This window comes from Nanorana parkeri, unplaced genomic scaffold (genome assembly GCF_000935625.1).
Source record: "Nanorana parkeri isolate BGI_ZX_2015 unplaced genomic scaffold, ASM93562v1 scaffold19, whole genome shotgun sequence".
In the NCBI taxonomy this organism is placed as follows: Eukaryota; Metazoa; Chordata; class Amphibia; order Anura; family Dicroglossidae; genus Nanorana; species Nanorana parkeri.
In genome coordinates, this window is record NW_017306287.1 from 695,586 (window position 1) to 722,361 (window position 26,776).

Below are 26,776 nucleotides of genomic sequence, written 5' to 3' on the forward strand. Positions count from 1 at the left end.
TATACTGAAGATGACCATGTGATATCTTCATGTACTAAATGTTGCTTTAATACCAGTGCAAGGAGTAATAATCTGTTCTATCACACTGCAAGCAGCTTTTAGTTATTCAGCTAATAATTTGCCCCAGTTCTACAATACCAGTGATCTAGACCTGATCATGCGTCTGCTGCAGCTGGCACTGGAATTCATTGTGTCACATGTGTCCGATGCGCATAACTGGGGTAGGGGAGCCACCTTAGACACACACGGTCACTTTGGCCTGAGAAAGCAGAGTGACAGTGTCTCTTTAACCACCTGCCATCCGGCCGTTGTAATTATACGGCCGTACGGGGGCTTCTTGAATGCGCGTGAGCGCTCTTAAACGTCCTTTCCCGCCCTGCTTGTGCCCGCCGCTAGGCAGCACGCACGAGAGGGAAATCTGTTTGAAATGTAAACAGTCAGCGATGGCTGTTTACATACAAGCGCCCCGGCGTCTGTACAGTAGAGACACCCAATCGCTTGTATTATGTGTGTGGGTGTGTGCCGCCCCCCGCCACCACCGATCCCGAGCTCCGCTGTGCCCGGTTCGGGCCGGGACCTGCACGGCGGCTGTGTCACCGGAGATCAGATCGGTACATGAGCTCCCTCTGATCACCTCTCCGGTCTCTGAATGCAGGAAGTGATGTATATTAATTCTGCATTTAGCTGTCATTCCCGGCTACAGAAGCCGTGTCTCCAGTAAAGCAAGTAACTGATGAACATGTGGGATGTAAAGCATAAATAGTCGACGCTATATAAATACCTGTAATATATAAATAAAAAAATACAAAGCAGAACTACGTATGGTATTTGTGAGCTGTTTCACCTTTTGAAATATTTGTAATTCTGCTCAACCAATCCCAAGATTCACATTCTTTTACTGCACTGCTTAGCCAGACAACACAACTTCCTGTTGTAGCTTTGCAGCTTTTCTGTGTCATCTAACTGCTCAGACTGTAGAAAGGCACCAACAGATGGTCAAAGTCCAACCTGTGCTCTCGTCCTTCTGTAAGCTCACTAAACAACTCCTCTTCAGTGCCCAGGGCTTTAAATAGTTTGAGACTGAAAGCACTGCAAAGCAATAAAGCCCTGATCACCTTCCAGCTCAGAATGTCTGACATCAGGGGCCACATTCTAACAGATTATCGTATTCTGTCACCGGTAACAAATCAGCCGCAATAGGATGTATGAAGAGACCACTAACATGCTCCTATGGTGTCAGTCCCTTGCTGGCCGAAATGCAGAAGAACCTTGTTTACCTGCATGGGAACAGAGATGACACAACACATCCTTCTGGCAAGATCTTGGGGAATACAGAGCAGCCCAAATCTTGCAATGGACTGCAGTGTCTCCCGGCAAGATTTGGCCAGCTCTGCATTCCCCAGGAATCCGTCACTCCCATCGATGTGGACGGGGGGAATATAAGCATGGAATTTAACTTTTGTCTTTAGAGTTACAGTGGTACCTCGGTTCACGAACAATTCGGTTTCCGAACAGGAAGTTCGCCAAAAATTTGCTTTGGTTCACGAACTCGGGTGACGAACAACATCACAGCCATCTTCCCTGCTCTGACACGTGGTTGTGGCTTCCTCTAGTCGAAATTGCGGTCTGATCACAGTTTGATTCAGTTCACGACCAGAATTGTGGAACGAATTAAGTTTGTGAACCGAGGTACCCCTGTACTTTATGGACTTACTATCAGCATGCAATTTATGCCGTCGGAGGGTACTAGGACAGTATATATGGACCTTTACTTTCATGGCAAGGTCTGCTTTAGGTGGCTGATGAATCAGGGTCTTAGAGCCATAATAATAAAGGGGTGTATTAATACAAAACCACTCACCACATCGTAATGTCCATGCTGTGCCGCCTGGTGTAAAGGGATCTGTCCCTCATCAGACGGGATGTTCACAGCAGAACCCGACTTTAGCAGTAATTTCATTGGTTCCTTCTTGCCCTGCCAGGCTGCATAATGAAGCGGACGCATCCCTAGAGAGAACAACATACCAATCAGACAATATAAGGTCTCTCTGCTCATCACAATCTACAGGTGAAACTCGAATAATTAGAATATCGTGCAAAAGTAATTGCAGTAATTGCTGCAAAAGGGGCCCAAACCAAGTACTGAGTACATATGCATGCTTATACTTTTCAGAGGTCCGATATTGTTCTATGTACAATCCTTGTTTTATTGATTGCATGTAATAATCTACTTTTTTGAGGTTGTGGATTTGGGGTTCTTGGGGTTTTCATGAGCTGTAAGCCATAATCATCACAATTATGACAAATCACGGCTTGAACTATCTTGCTTTGCATGTAATGAGTCTATCTCATATATTAGTTTCACCTTTTAAGTTGCATTAGTGAAATAAATTTACTTTGCACGATATTCTAATTATTCGAGTTTCACCTGTATACCACACAACGTCCCTCAATCACTGTGTCCTAAACTGATGCTGAGAAACATGATCTGGACAGGTGTCCAAGCTCGAATGTGTAAATGCAGTCCATCGATATGATCATTCAATCGACCATTATATGCAACTAAACAAATCGAACTGACCATCCATTTGATCGATGTAGTTTGCTCTTGATTGATTTCAACTCTTCCAAGTCGTTCGGCCATAGCAGAATTTTGTCAATCACTTCTGATCAAATGAATGAATGTCTGCTGTGTTGGAGAGCTAACCAAGATACAGATCAATTATATTGCTGAACAACTACCTGATTGTACATACATTAAAATGATTGATTAGATAGGCCTTCATTTGACATCATTGTTGGAACAGCTCTTGTACTATCGGATCGTAATATTTCCATCAAAGTTTCAACATGTCGTACCATGTTAGGAATGCCAACTATATAATATAAATGAGCTGCTCATGAGAAAAAGGTAACCATCATGAAGTCATTTCACAGGAGGATGCCTAGCAAACAGTGGGCGTTGTTTTCTCCCATCTTGGGCATGTTTGCACATGGCAGTATCTGGGCAGAGCTTACAGTTGTCCCTGTTTTTAATTTGGCTTTTTTGAATGGTAGGCAGCACCCTGCCTTGTCTCACCTTTGTTATCTTTGATGTCCACGGCAGCCTGAGCATCCAGGAGCAAAGAGATGAGTTCATTGTTCCCGATAAGAGCGGCATGGTGCAGAGCTGAAAACCTGAAAGACACAATATTCTCAGAGTTATGGGACTGGTACAGGTCATGAGTGTGCTTTAGAGCCAGCTGTGTGGATTCAGATGGCACACACCAGCCAAGTCTATGTTTCACTAAATGCCTATAAAAATGGAAAATAGAGTGAATTATGCAGTTGTGAGACACACGTACTGCAACAAACAGTTATGTGCTGGCATTGCTCAATATTCTGTTAAGTGAACAAATGATATCACGACACTAAATGCACGGCTTAAATGTGCCCTAGAACCAGATATCATTTTTAATGTTGAAGCCCAACTCTGGGTTGCTGCTTTTAAATGTACCAGAGCAGTAAGTTCTCTTCCGCACTGCATGGGTTGAATGCTCATTTGGTTGGTTGGGGGAGTGTTAGGGGAAGGCATCATGTTTGTTACAGGTTCTCTTTTCTCTGTTACTGACATTCCACTACCCCCTGACAATGCCTTCACCTTTCTTTCTCTCCAGGACAGCACCGTCTTTGTGTAGACACTATCCAGGGTCAGTATTTACTTACTAGATTGAGATGCTGGTTCAGAGATTTGTTAACAAATAACAATGTTTCGGGGCCACATAGGGTCCCCTTCATCAGGCTTGGAATAAAGGAGACCCTGTGTGGCCCCAAAACGTTGTTATTTGTTTGGACATGAAGCATCAATAAACAGATGTGTTCTTCACTTCATAATAGTGTGCTGGTGACATCTTTAACAAGTTTCCATATTGGTGGCGCCATTTGCGGTCACTTCGAGCACCCACGCTGACAGGGATACCCGGTAAGGAGTGCAGCAGGATTCTGGAATACATGTGCTGGTTCAGAGATGACACAATATAAAATCCTTGTACCCTTGCAGTTCTATGTTCACAAATGTCTGGCACGGTAGATCTGTTGGCCATGAAACCTGTCTGATCTGAACCTGTGTGATCTGTGGATCACCTTGGCATTTACTTTGGATAACTTAACAGACAGCATTTTAGCTAGCAGTCTAATATCTTCTGAAAGTAAGGAAAATAGTCAGCAGGATTTGGGTAGGAAGGTATCCCTATCTCGTTTGGGAATGAGAACTGAATTGTGAATGAAGCCAGAATTGTGTGTAGCTCCTCACCTGTGGGGGATACAGCATATACAGCAATCCACACAGCAGAGTGAAAGCCCTCAAAAAGTAGCAATAACACTAGTGGAGAAATGGAATTCTTCTCCAACACCTCCCACCAGGTGGGTCTCACAAACTCTTCGGCCACATTCTCATCTTGGTGTGCTTTCCCTTGCCACAGGCAAGATCTCACTTGCAGAGGAATCTTTGATGACATGGTGATCAGTTTATGTGTATTGGTTAAGTTAAATGTGTATTGGTGTTGGGTTATGTTTGAGTGCGTTATGCTGTGTGACCTGGTTATGGAAAGAGTATCAGCACCATCCCTCGTTATCTCCCATTGTTCTCTGAGGGAGCTCAGGACAATGACATTCTGGCCAGGCCCCTGCTATGGCTGTCTGGAGCTATTTAGCAGGTGGACACCTGTGGTGTTGTGAAGACAGGATTTCTGGGGAGGGGAAGGGGGATGTGATGGGATTATATTCTGATCTGATCACTTTCTGTATAAAAGTTTGTGCAGTTTCTCAATAAACCAGAGTTTGTTTACCCTACACTCAAGCCTTGGCTAGTGACTGGGGAAACTGGGAGCTACAGATCAGCGGGTTCCAATGTCTCCTCAGCAAGGAAGAAGACAGCGGCGGACATACTCATCCTGAGTACGGGGGTCCGTCACAGAAGCCTCTAGGGCCACTCCAGATTGACTTGGTCAGAACATCTCTAGGAATAGGGCCTACTCATCTAGCACCTCTCCCATACAGAAGATCATCCATCCATCTTTCTCTCTGGGCATCCCCGAAGGGAACTTTCTAATTCTGGACTTAAATACATCCGAGTTTGCTTACTATATAAGACATCAGCTTTACATCATGATCGAAAATTGCTTTCTTTGAAGCTACTCACTCCACACGGAGGAAAATTACTTACTATTTGCCTAAACTCCACAGATGAGGAATGTTCAAAGGCCCTTTTAGAGGGAGCACAGACAAAAATGTCATACTTCCTCAGGATGAGCCCAACTACTTGGCGCCTACTCATCCATTGACTACCCAGGAGATCGAGGACAAAACCTCCAGGTCTCCAGGGTACTATGCCACTCTCTTGACCAGCAAAATCCACCAATCACAGAAATGGCAGAGAACTGAGAGATTAACAACACCCCCTTACAATTATATCTTTCTATGAAGACAAGGCCTCAGCTATATTCACATTCTATTTGCAGTGCCAAGAATCTTGTAGTTCACCGTCTGAATATGGACTGTACACAATATAAACACAGCATACAATTAAAAATCTCCACAAGGCAATGGCATGGTTCCTCTGAGCAATACAGGCCGGGCCTGAGGGGTTACAGCCCAGTGGCCAGACATATGATTTGCAGAAATAATTAGGTTACTAATCAGTCTGCGGTTCTCGGGCCTCTGTTGTTCAGATGCTGACTACAGCAACAGGGATGATGTTAGTAAATTCTCAGCCATGGCTGAGTAACGCTGTCCAGCTTATTCAAGCAGAAAATAAGAGAATCCCCCTTTCCCTCACCCTCCCTGATGCTGCACTGTCAGTACTGAGGATGCAGAGCTGTGTCAGGGAGATACGCACTCTCCGCACTGCCAGGAGCTTTGTATGCGAGGCAGCCAGGGGGCACTGCCAACACAAACAAATGCTGGAATCGATGTCTGGCTACAGGAAACTAAGCAAAAACCACTTCTACAAAAAATCCACGAAGGGTGATTGGCATCTAAGCGGAGCACAGAATATAATGCTAACATCATTTCAGAACAACAACGACCCTTTCTGGGGAAACAAAAACTCTATTCGGACGTCTACAACTAAACAGTACATGCCAAATTTTCAAAAATTTTTGCAAACACGGAATACAATGCACAGATTCCTTCAGATCTGATGGCTTCACCTGCCATGCACTGCAGTGAAATATATTTACGGTCCAACTGCATCTGAACCTATTAAAAATCTGAATACTCTGTTTTATATTTTGATCATTGAGTAAGTTTTCAAAACACTATCAGGGTCATTCGCAAAAGGGTGAAGAGTTTGGAGAAGGCCGGAGAAGTGAACCATCTAGGATAATATTGCTGATCTGGAAAAATTCTCCAATTCAGCTCACTTTCCAAATCAGCTATGATGTCCTAGATTGTTCCCTTCCCCTGCCTTCTCCAAACTCTTCACCCTTCTGTGAATAGCTCTGTAAGATTTGCCTCCTTTCTTAGCTTTACTCACTTTGCGGAAGGATGACTGTTCAACCTCAAAGGTCAGAGGACACCAGAAGACCAACATTCTGTGCCTTTGTCTAACCTCAAGTAGCTGCCTCCTAGATCCCGATTGTGCATGAGAGTATCAAATTAACAGGGTGGTTGTTTGTATTCCTCAACTCCACTTGTCTCTGAGGATTTGTATTCCTGTTCAGCCAGTTCAAAGATTTACACAATCGGGCGGTGCAGCCAGGTTGGTGACTGGATTTTTTTCTGCTGCAGTTGGAGCAATACTGGTAGGTCATCTGCCTTTGGCCTATGACTGGACCATAAGACTGATCAGCACATCCCCCGCTCTCTCCTCCTTTAGACAAGTCCCTCCTCACTTTTAGTCCTAATGTCTATTGGAACAGAAAGTGGAATCCCAGAGGAACAAACATAAAGGAACATTATTTTAATAGGGACACTTGTTCTGGTGACAACTGTCTAAGAGATGATGTTCCCTTGCTTTGAAGAGATCTCCTCTTACTTCCTGCTGTGTATCTAGAACAAGAAGTGAAGGGGAATCTCCCATAGAAAGCAGAAAGAAAACTCACTGGGGTCTTGACCCTTCCCTTCTCTATCCAAAACTAAAAAGGTTTTGGATTACATAAATTTGAGGATCAATTCCAACCTACGGCTCATGTAATCATTCATATGTTTTATCATATACAGCAGCTCTTCACATATACGGACTTCTAGTATGAACAAACTGTACAGAGCTACAGGATCAATTCATCAAGGTAAAAGGCATGCTATTTTTGCCGTCATGATCGATATTTTCAGCCATTTGGCTTATTTATACCTCTCTTTGGCTCTTATTATGGCAAAGAGCAATCATTACATTTATTGACTTGAGCCTCCTAACATCTAAAGGTTGTACTTACTAGTGATGGACACTTTGAGGGACTGCGCTTTTGGAGCTAGTAGTAGTTTGTCTCATTCAGCTAGACTTGTTCTGCATCGTTAAAGATGTTTCATAGCTTATCCAAACCACTTCTCGAGTTTTCATGAATGTCAGGAAAATACCCCAGCATTCATATCCACAAAGGTAGCACAGACACCTTAATTCAATCACCATGGAAGACTTCTCCAAGAACAAGTGTGAAAGTTGTGGAACCGTCCTGTTCTAGTTACATAGCCCCATCTGTCGTGTCCCTAAGTCTCCATAGGTATTAAACCTTTATTTCACATGCCTGATGGTGGAAGTGGTTCTCAAAATGCCATTAAAACGGCATTGATGTGGAAGAGTATGGTTTAAGTATGGTTGTTCCAGTTTGACATACATGACCGCTTTCATACCTCTTACTAACTAGTTGTCCTCTCTTTCCAAAATGTGCACCTTGCCATCCTTGAAAGAATGTCCCCTTGCCTTTAGGTGTAGGGAAACTGCTGATTCTTGACCCTTAGAATCTCCCCTCCTGTGTTGGGACATATGTTTGTTGAGAGGATGGTTTGTCTCCCCAACGTACAGGTCTTTGCATACCTCACTACATTGCACTACATATTCTAAGTTACTTAGAGTGTTGGGTCTTTTGGGTCTACAAGCTTCTGTATCAGTGTATTGCTGGGCTTGAAAGACACAGAGATGCAATATTTGTTCAAGATCCTTCTGGGTTTTTCCAACACTCCAGCTACATAGGGGATTACTATATTACTCAGTGTGTCCTGCTTCTTCCCTCTGTTCGATGGTCCTGTGCTTTGTTTAATCTTGTGGATGTTTTAACGAAAGCCCAGTCTGAGTAGCCAAAAAATGTCAAAGCACTCCCGAGATGTCTGTGCTCTTTGTCTTTAGACTCTGTGTTTGTTGTCTAAAGACAAAGAACATAGACATCTCAAGAAGAGTGGTCTGAAAATGTGTTGCAAACTGTCAAAAGACCCAAACACAAGTGAAGTAACTTAGAATATGCAGCAGTGAAGTGAGGAAGAAGGCAAATATCTGTACACTGAGTAGACAAAAGGTTCTCTGAACAAATGAACAGCCCAACATAGGAGGGCAAATTCTACAGGTCCAGGCTCAGCAGATTCCCTACACCTTAAGGAAATGGGACTTTCTTTGGAGGACAGTGAGGTGAGCATTTTGGACAGAGAGGACAAATGGTTCACAAGAGGCACAAACTGGGACAACCACAACCATCCTTGGACAGGGGTTTGGGCCTTCAATGCCATTTGTCTTCCATATACGGTATGCCATTTTAACATCTCAAGCCCGTGTTTTGACAACAATTTACACCTTTAGCCATGTAAATCAAAGGTATACATGGCTATGCAGACTTCCTGACACCAAGGATGTAACGAGAACAGGATGGTTCCACAACTTTCACTCCTCCCACCCAGTTCTTGAACATCTGCCTTCCCATGGTATCAGGATTAAAAGGTGTCTGTGCTACCTGTGTGGATATAATTGCTGTAGCATTTTCCTGACACTCATTAAAACTGAGGAAGTGGCTTGGATAAACTATGAAACATCTTCAACATTATAGAACAAGTCCAGTTGAATGAGACTAACTACTGCTACCTGTATCATGACCTGGGTAAATGAGAACCTGAGTTTAAGGTGTAGAGTCAGATGAGAAGGGTTTGTAAGAAGTGATGAGGGAGAACATTATAAACTAGATGGGATAGGAGAGAGGAAGAACAAGGAGAAACAAAAGGGAGGAGAAAGGGGCTCAGTGAGACTTGGGAAGATAGTATAGTAGGTAAAGTGGTGTCAAAGTCTGAAGATGAGTAACCATACAAGACCACTCCTCCTATTCATGCCATTGCTGGGTGGGCCTGAGCTAGGAAAAAAAGTTCTCCTCCCATGATGCAAACAGAGTTTAGATTTAATGCAAGTCGTATTGCCAACCAGCGTGATTTAGTTGGGGGGTCCAGACACAAATTGCTCCACGGTGTGATATACTAGCCTCCCTTTCCAGAAGATGGTGAAAAGTGTGATTTTAACGGCTCACCATTTCAAAGTTAAATCTTAATTTCTTGATTGGACCAGAATTCTTCTTTAGAGACTAGGGGTCTCCCGGGCCACAGGAATGAGGCAGCATTTTAAGACCTAACTGTATAAATACAGCTTTGTCTGATGGCCTTTGTACAAGCTCCGTGAACAACGGCCAGGAACCAGTGTTATCAGTTCACATCCTCTTACCAGTGACTTTCACTGGCCATGGCCACGAGAGCACAGACAAACGTATTCAGATATTTGTGGCGGTCACAATATAGTATGAACATGTTCGAGTGTGGGAATGTAATCCTGAATGCCCCCTGCCATTTAAATATAGAAAGCAAAGTGAAAGCCTGTCATTATGATTGATTTCTACAGCAACAACATTTTATCAGTGCTGTGCAAAGTGAGGGCATGCAAGGGCTATAGTAATAACATTATAATCAACACAACCCTGATATAATAGTTTTAGGAGCACTCTACAATAGAGGTTATACTCTAAATGAAGAAGGGACGTATAACAAGATAAGGGAGGTTTGGCAGCAACTGGAAGATGTCATGGAAAATCAGACAGTGGGAGAAATCTGGGAATTAAAGTAACATTAAACTGAAATCTTAAGAATGTCTTCTGGTACCTGAACTATTAACAAAAATGTATCTTATTTGTTCCCCATGGTCCCTGTGTGTGTTGTAAAGTAGTCACCGCTCCAAGCTTGCTCCTGTGATGGACTACAAGCTCAATACAAATTAGTAAACCAAACATGAGACTGTAGTCCATCACAGGAGTGAGCTTGGAGCGGTGGCTACTTTACATCACATCTCAGTTCTCTTGATCGCCTGCAGCCTCATTGTAGCCACTTCCTGTCTATCATCATTGCTCTGGATTAGCTTCCTGATAGTAAAAGCAGAAAATGCCAACACGATATGAGTCAGCATGGACTCTTGTATTCTCCATCTGGGGCTCATGTAGCAAAGTAACAACACAGGAGCACAGCTGGGAGACAGTTGTCATTCCACAAAATGAAATGTCTGAGTGAGGACCTTCATGGCAGGATGACCTTCGTAGCAGGATGACCTTCATGGCATGCCAGTTTTCAAAAAGCTGCTTTTGTGATAAATGCCTTCTATAGAGGAAAACTAGCAATTTTAATCTTTATACTGTATATGTCCAAGCCCAATGTCTCACCTTGTTATCTATTTGTAGTCGTGTACCCCACATGTTATGATTGTGACTTATTTTTGCTTGGAAATAACTTAAAATACCTTTTTTCTCTCAGTGAAAATGCTGCTTCCTGCCCTCACACTGCAGTGCACTGTGCTGGCAGAGCTGAGTAACAGCCACACCCCTCAGCACCAGTGTCCTCACACAGACTTATATTGTAGAGAGTCGGAGGGGGACATGTCTGATCAGTTCGGTTACTGAGTGCTGATTAAAGATTGCATTGGGTGCCTATTGGACTGTAAAGTTTAGACTCCCTACACAGACTCGACTCCCTATTTAGACTCCCTGCACAGCTGCTGTAACAGGAATATAAGGCTGGAAAATGCAAGTTTTTAATACAATGACTATCTATATCTTTGTTTTCAGTGAATTCATTTAAGCTTAATCCAGTGCGTGGTTCGCAATCATATATGTTCACAGGGACAGCGATATTTGACCATTACATATGCAGTGTCTACTTCCTGCTTAGTAGTGCTGCACTACTAAAAGAAATACTCCAGGCATTTAAAAAACTTACCCTTGCAGTGAGGCTACCGCAGCACTGCAAGGGTTAAGTGCACCTTTTTTCTGGGGGGGTAAAATAAAGGATCCCCCGCCTGATCCCCTGACCCACGGCGGTCGGCACTCACCTGTCTCCCTCTTCGCTACGACTGTGTACTGTCCCTTGGCATCCTCACATCTAATGCAAGTCAGTGGACCTGCCTTAGACGTGATAGCGTCAGTGGTCCTCCGACCACCGGAGCCCCAGGGGAGAAGAGTCTGCTAGGACCGGTGGTACAGAGGATCAAGTAGGTATATCTGCTTTATTTGACCCCCTTAGACAAAATGAGCACTGAACCATTGCAGTGCGGAGGGTACTGCAAGGGTAGGTTTATGTAAACTCTTGGAGTTCTGACATTATCTCAGTATGAATTAAACATGGAAAGCTAACCACCATTCTTGATACACAGACAACCACTAGAGGGAGCTTTTATAAAGCTGTATATGGCATGCCGAAATCAAAATACGGAACAGCAAGCAAGTAAAAAAAAAACATGAAAGTTACATAAAGTAATTTTTCAGGCAAATGTCAACACTCAAAATGTTTATTTCATGAAAATACACTATGGTTTTCCTCTAAGCATTCCCTTTCTGCTACATCCCTCTAGCTTCCATCTGAATAAACATCTGCTCACTGAACAGCATTCCATTTAAAGGAAATAAAACTCAGCTTTAATAAAGCATATAACAGCTGAAATTAAATGAAACGTGCGGCAGGTTATTTTGGGAGAGAACGCTCCATCTTTTGTGGCAGTCAGCTTGGGTCTGTAGCGCACATGGCGGTGCCTGGCCTGGCCATGTCACGTTTGGAAGTATGGTGGTGTCCACAGGATATTCATTATGTGACTGTTATTATAAATGCCTTGTGTGTTGGCAGGAGGCTTCACAAACAGCTGCGTCTGATCTCGTCCAACGCTTGTCGCTGTGGCATTATTATGTGGATGGCTGGCTCGCCACTGACGGCCATCTCTCTTTTATCTGATATCAGAAAATAAGTCTTTGTAACGGCGTTATAAACTGATTGCGCCTCGCTGCACATTTATCTGGATATTTCTCTCATTCAGACGGCTAGAACCTACTGAATTCGACAACAGATGAAGACCAAATACAGAAGCAAAAGATAACACAACAGGGCTGGAAATAATCGGAACCAGACTGATGTACTTCTGCACCATGGCTGCCAATCTGGAAGCCCTCCATTGCCAGCTGTGGTGGCCATATATCAGGGGAGGGCAAACTCCGGCCCTCCAGCTGTGGCGGCCATATATCAGGGGAGGGCAAACTCCGGTCCTCCAGCTGTGGCGGCCATATATCTGGGGTAAGCAAACTCCGGTCCTCCAGCTGTAGTGGCCATATATCAAGGGTGAGCAAACTCCAGTCCCCAGCTGTGGCGACCATATATCAGGGGTGGGCAAACTCTGGCCCTCCAGCTTCGGAGGCCATATATCAGGGGTGGTCAAACTCCGGCCCTCCAGCTGTGGCGGCCATATATCAGGGGTGGGAAAACTCCGGCCCTCCAGCTGCGGTGGCCATATATCGGGGGTGAGCAAACTCTGGCCCTCCAGCTGCGGCGGCCATATATCAGGGGTGGGCAAATTTCGGCCCGCCAGCTGTGGCGGCCATATATCAGCGGTGGGCAAACTCCGGCCCTCCAGCTGCGGTGGCCATATATCAGGGGTGGGCAAACTCCGACCCTCCAGCTGTGGTCCCATTAGACACTGCAAGACTCTGACAGCCACAGAAATGACTCCCAGAGGCAGATGCATGATGAAAATCATGCATATGGCCACCACAGCTGGCAATGGAGGGCTTCCAGATTGGCAGCCCTGGTGCAGAAGTACATCAATCTGGTTTATCATTTGGTACTGTATTTGGTCTTCATCCATTGCTAAACCCAATAGGTTCTAGCTGTCTCATTGAGAGAAATACCCAGATAAATGTGCAGCGAGGCATAATACCTACCCCTGCCATATATGCTCCATTCACAAATGTCTGCATTTAAATAATACCTAAAGCCAAACATTTTAATATTTTTGGGTGGAGTAGAAGATACTTCAAACCCAGTCAGTGATTTATTTTGCTGTCTGTGCCCTGGCTGGGTGATTTTCCTTTAGGGCTAGTTTACACCAGCCTCAGTGCGTTCTGGCCCGATTCTGGTCAAAATGCACTGGATCACATTCTGCCCGGCTCACTTTGTTTAGGGCCGGGAGGGGGCTTGGCGGTGCATTGAACTCAATGGCACTGCAGCCACGTCCTCAGGCCGCAGTGTGATCAGAAAAAAATTGTGCAGCATTTTTTATGACCGCATCGCACCAGAATGCAGGCATTGATGTGCCATGCGTTACCGTGCGGCTGACCGCACTGCGGCCGGAGGGCATGCCTGCGGTGCCATTGAGTTCAATGCACCGCCAAGCCCCCAAAACAAAACAAAGCGAGCCGGCCAGAATGCAATCCAGTGCGAGGCTGGTGTGAACTAGCCCGTACTTCCTGCCCTGGAGACACTATAGGGAGTAGAATAAAATCCCCTCCAAGGTGTCCTCATTGAAAGATTTCCCCTCTATTTCTGTGACAACTGTTCATTTTGGATTTCCCATCACTGTGTTTGTGGTCATCAGGACAAATAGAGGGGGTGAATGTCTCCAGTGGTAACACAGATAGCATTTTGTGGTGACTCTCGCCATTTTGTCCAAAATGAAAAGAAGGTTTGGATACAGTTTAAAGGGAATCAGAAATATGAAAGTGCCAGGCTACAACAAGTATGCAGCAAGGGAAGATGGAACTCCTGACCTTATACATACCCCAGTTCAATGACTCTGAAGGTACTGGAGCTATTGGATCACCATAACAGCCAGGACACCAGCATTGATTGGTGGAAAGGGGCAGCAATGGCAAACTATATAATTATTTCAGCAAAGACAGGTTTCTTTTTTTAACATAAACCTTCTAATTCTGTTCAGCCAATCTTGTGATTCATATACCCCTGCCACAATTCATAGCCAGGAGGGTGACACCCCTTTCTCTGCTGTAGGTAATAAATACAGTGGTGTCATCATACTCCATCCTACATGCTGATTGGATAATGAAGGAGAAGCTGCACACAGTTGAGGTGCTCTCTGAGCTAACATAAAACACTGATATAAAGTCAGATTTGAAGCATTTATACTTGTACATGTATTATTTTTTAAACAAGCAAATACCCGGAAATGTCTTTTTATTTGTCTGGTGTATCTGTTATTTACAATTGGCACTGTCTGCCATGGGCACTGCCTGTGGCCATAATGCAGAGGACCAGTACCAGCCCAGAATCATACACCACGAGTGGTCGTGACGCATGGTGGGATCTTGCAGGCATAGGTGCAGTCTCATGAAACTTCACTTTTAGTAAAATTATCCTCCTAATGTTCTCCACCCCTCTCAGTGTAGCCCAGGTAGTAAAATACTTACCGTCATCCCTTCACTAGCCTACAGGTACACTTTAAGGTATCTGTAGGCATAAACTGACCTTGTGTGCCATGCAGGATGGAGGGCCATCCTTGGGATAGATTTCAATGAGAAAAATCTTTGCCCACCGGCCCAACTTTCCATTTCAGCCCAGATAAGAATGGCTGGGCAGCTCTGCAGCACCCAGTGATAAGACAAGGAGAGAGGGGGTACTATTTGTGTCACAGTACAAGGGGCTTCTTTACCCCAAATTAAAAACCGAATAACCCTTTTAACAAAACATTTAAAAAACGATCAAATGATAATTATTCTCCTAATATTACATAATGATTTAGTATTTACATAATCATTGGTAATGAAGAGACAATGCAAAAGTATATCTAATAAAAATTAGAACGGAGTGAAGATGCTTCCATATGTTAATCCGGCAATTAGCATTCTGCCAGCGACAGAACAAAGTGACTTACACGCTGCATTCAGCGCCAATCTTCAATTAGATAGCCAGATGTGCTCCTCTTAATCAAAAGGCGCTCATGGACGCAGTAGCCACAAGGTGGCTCCCACACAAAGCACCAGTGTGTTTACTCGGGCCGGTGCCACATTACAGGGCCGTCTGGAGCTATTCATCGTTCAGCCTGCATTGCAGGTCCCGCTGGGAGCCCATTTACAATTTATATATAAAGTACTACACAGAGGTGTCAGTGCAGGCACATGAGTTCAAATGAGGTCTGCATTTATGCTGGGAGTGGGTGTGACAGAACCATTTAAAAAAAAAACAAAATACAGTGTATATTCAGAAAGAAGACATTCATCATTGTAACATTAACCTGAAATTACTTTGAACATGACTATTAAATTTGCACTTGCTTGATGTTCCATATTTTAATTAGTGTATTATGTATACTGAGTTGCAGTTGCTCTGTGAAGCAATCTCATATTTGGATAAAGCAAATATAAACACCCCGTACTGTATCGCCTTGCCTGCTAAATAATCATAGAGATGTGTTCAGTTCAACTAATATCAATTGCTTTTAACCAAACAGAAATCGGGATGTCAGTCAATCAAGAAGCATTTTCGAGTGGCACTGAGCTGCTTTCTATAGTTTCCATTGCATTTTTTGATCATTTGGAGACTAGGAAATAGTCGTGACTGAAGTCTGACTAAAAGCTACCAAATTGCCCGAGCGGGCCAGCATATGGGCAGCCTAAAGCTAAACTTATACCATACAATCATCTGATTGCACAATCAACCAACTATGGCATGCCGGCATCTTACCTAAAGTGACATTAAAGTCAATCCCCCCTCCCCAATGCTGCTTTGAGGACTTACTAGCATGGGGGGGGGATTGACTTTAATGTCACTTTAAGTAAGATGCCGGCATGTCATAGTTGGTGGTTGATCTAAAAGGGATCCCTCTCTGCATGGCCGCTCGAGAAGCTGAATTCTACAACCGGGAGCGAGTACATTTGTACCTTTTTGGTAACTGTTAACATTTTTTCAATGTTTTTGCATATATCTACTGCTTGCTCACAGTAGATATATGTAAAAACAAACGTGACTTTAATGTTAATTTAATTAGAGGTGATAATATATTTCAATTCTGCCATTGAAGTGGTCCTGAATTAAAAACGTAAAGATTTGCTTTTAAATGCAGAACATCTGAATTGTTAATTGTGACCAAGCAATACCCTGGCAAAACTAGGTTTTATCTTCAGAAAAACAGCAGAGCATGCCCTGTTTAATCTGTATATCCAAAGTGTGAGCTTATCTATGGCACTGCTGTTTCAGACTGCTAGTCTCAGGCATTTTGGTGATGTCACTACTGTGCTGATCACTGTTCTCCTTGCTGGAGGGGAAGCTGCACCTGAGCACATGCAGTGCAAGGATCTCCCTGCTTCTGCTTCATTCATTCTAAGGATCTGTGCTTTCTGCACCTCTCTTCCTGCTGCTTGCTTACTCCTCCACCAGTCACCTGACCACCAGTCATGAAGGCAGCAGCTCTGATATGAGGAGGCAAAGTCCTGCCTCTACCAACATGACTGCCTCCACACAGAGACATAGTGCAAGTCATTAAGAGGGAGAAGATCAGCCTATAGGCAATACTGGTGACTAGTCTTCTGCCCTCTGCTTGCCTTTTGTTTCCAGCTTCCACAGTTCAACTTCAGACCTTCTTTAACAGAGCACCTTCACATTGCATGTGCACTTATCTCTGCAGCTTCTGAAATAATGTCAGTATGACGGCTCACATTTAGAGGAGCTAAGTCCCGTTTCCAGCAGTATGGTCTGCAGCCTTACAGAGCTGTACTTACATCTTGCTCCGCTGCAAATATTTGCTATTGGACACCATTATAGGGCAATGTTTAGAGATGGGAGACAAGCGTGCACTGATGCTGAATCAGTAGGCTCTCTCCTGCGGCAGCTCGCTTACGGCAAAGCAGAAAGTAAACAGAGTTTGGTGAGGCTGAAGGCCATGCTGCTTGCAATTGGACTTAGTAAGGGTAACCCATTGGCATTTTGACAGCGGCTGGAAGGGCATGTAAAAATGCATAATTCATAGTGACAATGCACTTACACTGTAAATGGAAATGCTGTCAAGCACCGAATGGATTCTACGACTGGCATATTGTTACTGACAGAAAAAGTGGCGGCATTTTACGCTTGGTAAGAGGCAGCGGCCTTGACATGCTTATTTACTGTCATGCATACTTAACGATATGCGCACTCCCACAACCCCAGGGCTTAAAATTTCTCCAAAGCCTCAAGGGTCTCCAAGCTGAAGAATCTAATTTCCACATGAACCTTTCAGGAACTAATTAATTCCATTCAGCTCGCTCCATTCTCCCCAACCTCATTAACACCTCTGTTTTTGGAGACGTTTTCTCTCCATTTGTTTGTGTAAGTGTTGATCATTTAAACAGCTTTTTAGAAAGAAAAAAAAATCTGATGTCCTATTTAATTTCAATACTGACTATTCTTAGCCCAGCACTGGAAACCCAGAGAGATGGTGGTCCACCGCCATTTTCTGGGCCTGCATAAAGAGATGAGCAAAAACATTGTACTGCGCTCTAGCTGCCCTCTTCTAAAAGGGTTTCCACAGCGCCTACCGAAACATAAAAGACCAAGGTAGAGAGCAGGTCATGTGACCACTGAATACAAGACGTTTTTATAATTATATAGTCACAATCAGAGTTCATGTATGCTATCTAATATTAAAATTTGAAAATATACTCCTGGCACCTTTGTAAATATATAGTTAAAGGAGAACTATGAGGTGAGTGCTTTTCACTCACCTCATAGTTCTAGCCGACCTGTGACAATGAGACTGTCACAGGTCGGCTCAGTAGATCGGGAGGTGAGAGAACACATACCGGGTTCCCTCACCTCTCGATCCTGTCACGGCTCTCTGCCGTGACAGGGGGAGGGGCTGGATTCCCCTCTCCCCGCTCCGATCTGCCAGCGCTGACTGGCGGAACGGACGGGGGAGGGGGCGGGTACAGCTGGCTCTGCCACTAGATAGGCAGAGCCAGCTGTCAGTCACGCAGCTGGGCGGATCCCGTCTTCTAAGTCGGGATCCGCTCCGGCGTCTCAGTATACCGCGAGCTGTAGCTCGTGGTATACTGAGCTTAGGGTAACGGGAGGACGCTAGTTTGTGTCCTCCCGTTACCCTAAGGAGAACTATGGGGAAAAACACTGACCCCATAGTTCTCCTTTAATTCTATGGATGCACCGATACCGGTATTTTGGTACAGAGTACGAGTACCAATATATTTTTTTTTTCCTTTTCCGGTACTCGCCAATACCAAATACCGAATACCGGAAGTCCCATTCAGGAAGCCAAGCGGCGTGTAATGACTCGCCACCTGGCTTCCTGATTAGCCGGGCAGCGTGTAAAGACTTGCCACCCGACTTCCCGATTAACAAGGAAGCCGTCCCATGCTTCTCATCACTATATTATGAGAAAGCATGCAGCCGGCTTGCTGGCCAATCATGGAATCATGGAAGCCGGGCGCCGTGTAATGACGTGGCGCCCTGCTTCCTGATTGGCCGGGAAGCCGGCTCCATGCTCCCTCGTAATGAGATGACGAGGGAGCATGAAGCCAGCTTCCCGGCCGATCAGAAAGCCGGGCGCTGCGTCAGTACACGGCTTCCTGATTGGCCAGCTTCCCAACCAATGCCGGGCAGCGTGTAATGACGCGCTGCCCCGGCTTCCTAAGTGGCCGGGAAGTGACGACGGAGCATGGAGCCGGCTTCCCGGCCAATCAGGAAGCCGGGCAGCGTGTAATGACTCGCTGCCCGGCTTCCTGATACAAGAAGTATTTGGCTAGGAATCGGAGCATTTGGGCGAGTACGAGTACTCGGCCAAATACTCGGTATCGGCACCGATATCGATAATAGTATCGGTATCGGTGCATCCCTATTTAATTCACTTCTAAATACCATAAAAATTGGGAAACTATCTTTTGTTTAACTAATACAATTTCCATATGCCAACTTAACATTTCATATGGTTGTGTTGCTGCAATACGGCACATCATTTCAATAGGAAGAGTTTGCATATAGTTGCTCTCTCATATATATCTATATACTGTATAGTATTGTGCAAAAGTTTTAAGCAGGTGTAAAAAAAATGCTGTAAAGCAAGAATGATTTTCAGAAATAAAAGTGTTCTTCTTTACGCTGAAGATAGTTCTTAATGACATTGGCTGTATGTTTGGGGTCGTTGTCCTGTTGCAGAATAAATTGAGGCCAATCACACACCTCCCTGATGGTACGGCATGATGTATAAGTATCTTCTTGTATTTCTCAGCATTGAGGACACCATTGATCCTGACCAAATCTACAACTCCATTGGCAGAAATACAGCCCCAGACTTGCAAGGAACCTCCACCATGCTACACTGCTGCCTGCAGACACTCATTGTACCGCTCTCCAGCCCTTCAGTGAACAAACTGCCTCCTGCTACAGCCAAATATTTCTAATTTTGACTCATCAGTTCAGAGCACCTGCTGCCATTTTTCTGCACCCCGGTTCCCATGTTTTCATGCAAAGTTGAATCGCTTAGCCTTGTTTCCGCATTGGAGGTTTGGCTTTTTGGCCGTAATTCTTCTATGAAGACCACTTCTGGCCAGACTTCTTCGGACAGTAGATGGGTGTACCTGGGACCCACTGGTTTCCACCAGTTCGGTGCTGGTGGCGCTGCTGGACATTTTCCGATGTTGAAGGGAAGTAAGCATGATCTGTCTTTCATCTACTGAATTAAGTTTCCTTGACCGACCACTGTGTCCATGGTCCTCAATGTTGCCCGTTTCTTTGTGCTTCTTGAAAAGAGCTTGAACAGCACATCTTGAAACCACAGTCTGCTTCAAAATATTTGCCTGGGAGAGACCTTGCTGATGCAGTATAACTACCGTCTGTCTTGTTGCTGCACTCAGTCTTCTCATGGTGTATGACCTGCGACATGAAATTGTCTTCCACAACCGCAGTTTGGCTGTTCCTCACCCAGTTCTAAGCCTCCTACACAGCTGTTTCTGTTTAAGGTAGTGACTGCGTTTCAATTCGTTGTCAGCGACCCTCATCAGTTAGTTAATTCGGATCCCGTTTCCCTCCTCCCAGCTGCAGCCGGTGTCCAGCAGTGAGGGGAACTCTCCCCCCGCAAACCATGGGCATGTTTTGGTTTAGATGCACATTAAATAAGATGCATGTTGTGCTCTCCTCTTCTTTTGTGTTATCTCACCATCTATATGTGTTAATTAAATGTGTTTGTTTTCTGTGATATATATAAAACTTGCAAAAAAACTGCCTTTTGGTATTATATTTTGCCTTCTATGGGGCACAAACAACCCTATGTGCATCTGAGATATGACCAACCAAATTAGAAATGTTTGATTTATTTAATATTCTCCGTGTTTATTACAAGGATCAGCACACATCTGACTAAACCTTATGCCCATGTTACACTTGTAATCCTGTAACTGGCAGCAACTTCAAGCTTCAAGAGGGCAAAAAGTGCAGACAAAATACTCACCTGCCTTGGTGGTATTGCTCACTTGCTGGTCAGATGAGTGGAGACATTGCTCTGTTGAAGAAAATGCAGCAGAATGTTGTCGCCCAGCAATAGCGCAACAGCAATAGTCCTGGAATTTACCTGTTGCGGCCTATCCACGTGACCCCACCCCCTTCCCCCTCCCCATGCAGTCTGTGTGTCAGAGCAGTGGTGGAGGAGGAGGGGCGGTGCTTAGTGCTGATAGCGAAGGTGCAACGGGTGTCAGTGATCCTCCATGTGGGGGGGAAGCATCGGCGCTCGGTGTAGATAGTGGAGATGCAGAGCGTTTCGGTGGTCCTCCCGGGGCGGGGTAGCGGTCGGTGCTCAGTGCAGATAGCGGAGGTGCATAGGGTGTCGGTTTTCCTCCACACCTAACCCCACAACTTTTATACCCCCAACTCCTATACTCCTCCTCTGTAGCTACTCCACCAACTCCTATACTCCTCCTCTGTACCTACCCCACCAACTCCTCTAGTCCTCTTCTGCATCTACCCTTCTAATTCCTATAGCCCTCCTCTGTACCTACTTGACCATCTCCTATACTTGTCCTCTGTAAGCCAAGATCTAGCCTGGACCCATCTGTCACTGTTGAACTGCAGTTCCAGCCCTCAAACGCCAGTGGACAGACCCACAGACATAGAAATCCAGTGCAAACGACTGGGACTTCAGAGGTTACATTCTGCAGTCTGGGATAGATGGATCACTTGATTATGTGCGTTATTTAATAACTTACTCCAGATAGAACAGTTTGTATATATGAGTTTCAAAATGTGCATTTAGCTTCTTGGCTGGAGTTGTCATTTAAAAAAAGTAAAACTGATAGATTTCCTTTAATAACACAGTCTAATTTAATGCAGTAACCCCCAGCATCAATCAGAAATGTGAGAGGCTTCACACTCAGGGCCGGCATCCAACCGACAGAGAAAATTACTGATCAAAAAGGAAGTACAAAAAGTAAAAAAGAAAAGAAAATCCCCTGAATGAAGCAAATCATATAAATCCAGTTTGTTTTAGTCAATCACTTTAAACCCAAAGCCTTTTCCATGATTTCAGTGGAAGGTATAGTGGTTTTTGGTAAATTTTATAACTTTTGATTTTTACCCTCACCTTGCCGGTTGCTTCTGGCCTGCCGCACAGGTTCAGCCTCTCCTTGTTGCGAAGTTCCTTTTGTTCAGGTGGCTAAATGCTATTTTATAAGGGAAGCCTCCCCCATATCTTCAGAATTTAGTGTGCAGGAAAGGGTCTCTTGGGGCCCTTTCATATTCGTTTGCTTCTTCCATCACGGCGGCATGCTGAAGACACCTGCTTGGCTTCCTGGTGTTCTGACTCTGAAGAAACCATGACTCAGCTGCATCATCAGAAACTATGGTTGTACTGGGATGATCACATGCATGGACAAGATGACAAGTAGGATCCACTCCATTTTCTTTCAATGAGTTTAAGTAGTGAATGTGCTACTATTTCCTAGGGCTTTGCAGTCCTGCTTTGCTCTGGCTGAATCTTCTTTGAATACAGACATTCCTCACTTAACGACTTATCTGTTTTACGACCACTCGCACTTATGACCAGCTCTCCAACCATGCGTGCGGGAACGTAGCAGCGGCAGTGCGACGTCTCACCGCCTTCAGTGCTGTACTCCGTTCTCCGCTGCGGGTCTCCGTATTTTCTTGACTGCTTTACAGTACACTGTACAGTACTGTACATCTCCAACACTATACAGTACTGTACTAATGCAGTACAGTACTGTATACAGTTCCTCGCTTAACGACCAATTCGTTTAATGACCTGGTCGTAGGAACGGAACTCGGTCGTTAAGTGAGGAATACCTGTATTCAAGAATAAAGTTTTGTTTCAGCTCATGCCTTAAATGTGGCTGCTATGCTGAGAAAGTAAATGGAGGTCAACCTTCTGTCAGGTCAATCTGTTCATCTTTCTGGCGGTATCAGAAAGGGGCTCTCTGCATCCACTGGGTCACATGCATTGTGGCTGGTCAAACAGATGGAGCCACAGATCAATCTCTGGGTTCACTCTACTGAAGGATTTCATCTTTATGGACAGATTTAGTGGTGTATCTCCAGAGTTATACTGGAAGGCAGTGACCTGGTCCATGTTCCAAACCAATTCGTTTGTTGCCATGTATTGGCGTCAGGAAAGGAAAATTACCGATTGGTAAGTATACAATTTTCCATTGCAAGTGTGTGTGTGTGTGTGTGTGTGTGTGTGTGTGTGAAAAAGTTGGTGAAAGTGATGGGCAGACGGAAGGCGGCACTCACTACATAAAAGGGATTTTTTCAAGTAAGCTTTGATTGTATTATCAGACACAACTCCAGTATGTATTCCTACTACAATGCTGGTGTGATAACAGGGGAGGATATGCTGGGACTTTACAACTCCTTTAACATTACTTTCTATTTTCTGTGGCCAGTACAGGTTCTCTTGAAGGCATTTAAATGATGAAAATTTAATTTTTAAGTTAACGCGGACCTTTACCTCCTTCCACTAAAAATCACATCAGCATGCACCTCTGCATGCTGATATGAAATCATTGTACATTCATTAGTTAAACAAACATATTTTTAATTTACTTGCAATTATTGTTTTTCTACTTCCTGATCCTCTCGGGCATGAGTGATGTACTGTGCCCAAGCATTGCATCCTAAGAAGGTTATATCAGCAGATATTGCTGGGAAATCTCATCTGTAATCTTACGAGATCTCAGGGAAAGGCATTTTCCTCCCCTGAGATGACGTGCATGGTCACATGTCCTAGTCACATGTGCCAGTGTTCCAGGAAGTACAGGGAGATGGATGAATCTGCCCTTAGTAAAAATGGCCGCTGTGAGAAGAATAGGGAGAAAAAGAGAAATAAGGAATGCAAAGAATAAAAAGCCGGCAATTATCTAGAAGTATCTGTGTGTGGATTGCCATTACTAAACATTTCTAAAGGTGTGTTTGTTGTCATTTTAAAGATATGGATCTTTAAAAGAAAACACAAGAATAAAAAAATAAAAAAAAGCAGGAAAATGAATGTTAAGAATGTGTAATATGCATAATCGCAACTGCTAAAAAAAATAATGCATACAACAGCCTGTGCTATTTATCACTATAACAAGATTTTAATCTTATATAAACCAGAAGATTTCTTTTTCCAATTTGCAGAAAGATCTTCAGTCCCACACTACAGATCTGACCCGTGACTATGTAAACCGACACGTGCCGTGCATGCAGTGTATTGTGACATTGTGTTGCCACTGGGACTTGCGCTCAGTTCAGGGCTTTATCTTTGTCTTGTTTGGTGAAGTGCGCTGTTACTGGTGTGACAACACGTTTGGCGGGGGTAACCGGTGACTATCCGCGCCGGCTCTCCCTGCTGAATACAAATCTCACGCATCTACCAAATAGGATTTGCCCTGAAGAAGCAGAGAGATCTTGAACTTGTTAAAAAATAATCAGCATCCTGTGACTGCAAATCTCCTGGCTGCAGATGTTAATATCAGCAGTGCTTGTTGCTATAATAGCACGGCTGTTGGAACTGGAGGGCAGGCTAGTACTTGACAACAGTAAATTTATATTCGCTGTGCTTCCAGAGCCATGGCGAGGCAACTCCGTGCATTGAAAACTTAAAGGGAACCTGTCAGCCTTTCGAAAACCTTTAAAGCTAAATGTGCTGCCTAAAAACAGGCATGAGAAGATGTCTGCTATTCATATTACTGTCCAGAAGAAGCCATCTTTGTGCCCACCTTTAGTTTTAGTATCCAATGAGAACACTCAGTAACCGGTTAGGGGGATTTCATTGGATAGTGGGTGTGACTTAGCTCCAGGAAATCTGAGTAAGCACTCTGCTTCTTAGAATTACTGGAGCCAAGCTGCTCCCACCTGCCACCCCACTATCCAATGAAATAGCCATTGCTGGTTAGTGGGTTGCTCAGGGGTAGGACCAGTCATAGACATTTAACCCTTTGAAATAGGGTGACACAGGATCCCAACGCCACCCCACTATCCAATGAAATAGCCATTAAGGGTTACTGAGTTGCTCAGGTGAAGGGCACGTTAGACATTTAACCCTTCGAAATAGGGTGACTGTAAAGCCATAGCCGGGAGCTTGCGCGTTACTACGCAAGTGCGGGTCCCAGTCTTCCGGGTTGCTGGAAAACATGCGTTAGCACGCATGCACAACGGAATGTGGCGCACAGGAAGTGACACAGTGGCACACAGGAAATGACTCACGGCCCTCTAATAGATGTTCCTATTTAAACCAGCTGGCCAAGTGGCTCAGTGCTGAAGGGTCTTTCAGCTTCTGCTTGTGTTCCTGCTGATCTGTTGCCTGTTACCTCGACCCGGATTGCTGCTGACTTCGACTGATTGCTGCCTGCCCCTGACCTCTGCTTGTTATCTGCCTCTGCCTGCTCCTTCTGTACCGTGCTGACCGTCTGGCTTGACCCCTGGCTTATTTGACCTCGCTCCAGTTTCTGCTGCAAACCTCGCTGACATCACAGCTGTGCACCAGCCCTGCTCATCCTTCCAGGGATCCAGTTGCCGGACTTCTACCAGGCACCGTGTCTGAATGCTTTGGCACTCGTGCTTCTCTCTGTCTACTCGCTCCCTGTTCCCACTCTCAGGGGTGTGAGACAAGAGCCGCAAGGGAGGCCTCCTCAGCTAATCGGTCCTCCACCAGGTACGCGATAGTGACACAGGATCCAACCTGCCACCCCACTATCCAATAAAATAGTCATTACTGAGTTGCTCGGGGGCAGGGCAAGTCATAGATGTTTAATCCTTCAAAATAGGGTGGACATAGGATAAGATATTCAAGGTACTTTGGGAAATCTGCTCTCAGGCAGGACTTTCCAAAATTTAAAATGGTTGTTTTAAATTCAAGAGTCAGTCCAGATTTTTTTCCCCCAGATTCGTCTTTTTGAAATCATTGACAATTAACCATTTATGTAATGCACCTGCCACCCTTTTCTTTTTGGTCTGTTTAGTGCGAATAGAGGCAAAAAACGAATATTCTTCGTAGATTTTCAAATGTAATATCCTGAAAATGCCATATTATAGCCACTAGATGGAGCTGAGGAGCACAGGAAATAAGTATTTCAAGTAGTGTTAAACTCTCAAATGTTTTTTTCAATAGGGAACCCAGATCAAACAAACACACATTGCCCAGCAAAGTATTTCTTTACATTTTCGCCCAAATGCTTACAGCCATCATGCTTCTGAACAGCTTCAACTCTTTCAGCTCCTCTTTCCTGAACCTCCTGTCCAGTACAAGATCACAAGGGACAGCAAAATCTACAGTAGATGTCCATCTACTAGCTTGGAGAAGGGAGGATGGAGGAGCAGGGAGTAGGGGAGTGTTCTGTCTTGCTGTGCCTGCCACACACAACGGTGGCTCCACAGGACTCTGAAAGGTAAAGGAGCCACCCTAAAACAGGATATCTGGACCAGAAAATTCTGCAGGAATTTAACATTTTTGAACAACAGGGAGCAGCATCCATTGTATGTGCATTTGAAATAGCTTAAAAACCGTTTGACTTTAACATCACTTCTAGGGTAATGACCATTACTGGGTGGACAGTGATAACATGCAGACTGCTTCTGTAATGCCCACTTGTGAGGCCACTGCCTTAATGACGGTCTCTCTGGACAGAAAGAGGCATGTCCATTCTGCTGAGAAAAGGGGTTGGATAATGCTAGACTTCCTGAAGGGGGTCATTATAGAAAGTCTGATTTTCTCATATGGTTAATACGAATGGGCTCAGGTTTATGACAGGTCTGCTTTAAGCTTTGCCACCAGCTTGCTTGGAAACTTTGTACTCCTTTCTGAAACCATAGGCACAGTCTGTACAGAGATGTGATAATGTAATTGGAAACAGAGTAATTTGCTTACCCATCCGCGTCTTGAAAATTTACATTCACTCTCTTTGCAGAACCCAGGAGCTCTGTGACAATGAAAAAAAGATAAAAGATACGATTGAGAACAGCTGCATCGCTCAATCAGTGATTCATCACAAAGCCTCTAATACAGAACACCTGCACAGAAGACAGAAAATAATGGCATTCTATTTTA

At 44.5% G+C, this 26,776-nt stretch overlaps 1 protein-coding gene across 1 annotated transcript in view; it reads right to left on the reverse strand.

Moving 5' to 3' along the window:
- CASKIN1 (CASK interacting protein 1) overlaps positions 1 to 26,776 on the reverse strand; it is a 180,707-nt gene that overhangs the window by 53,669 nt on the left and 100,262 nt on the right. Inside the window, exons 2-4 of the mRNA XM_018561905.1 lie at positions 26,597 to 26,648; positions 3,080 to 3,177; positions 1,862 to 2,007 (exon numbers count right to left, since the gene is read on the reverse strand). Coding sequence (XP_018417407.1) covers positions 1,862 to 2,007; positions 3,080 to 3,177; positions 26,597 to 26,648 — 296 coding nt within the window. The remainder of the gene's footprint in view (positions 1 to 1,861; positions 2,008 to 3,079; positions 3,178 to 26,596; positions 26,649 to 26,776) is intronic.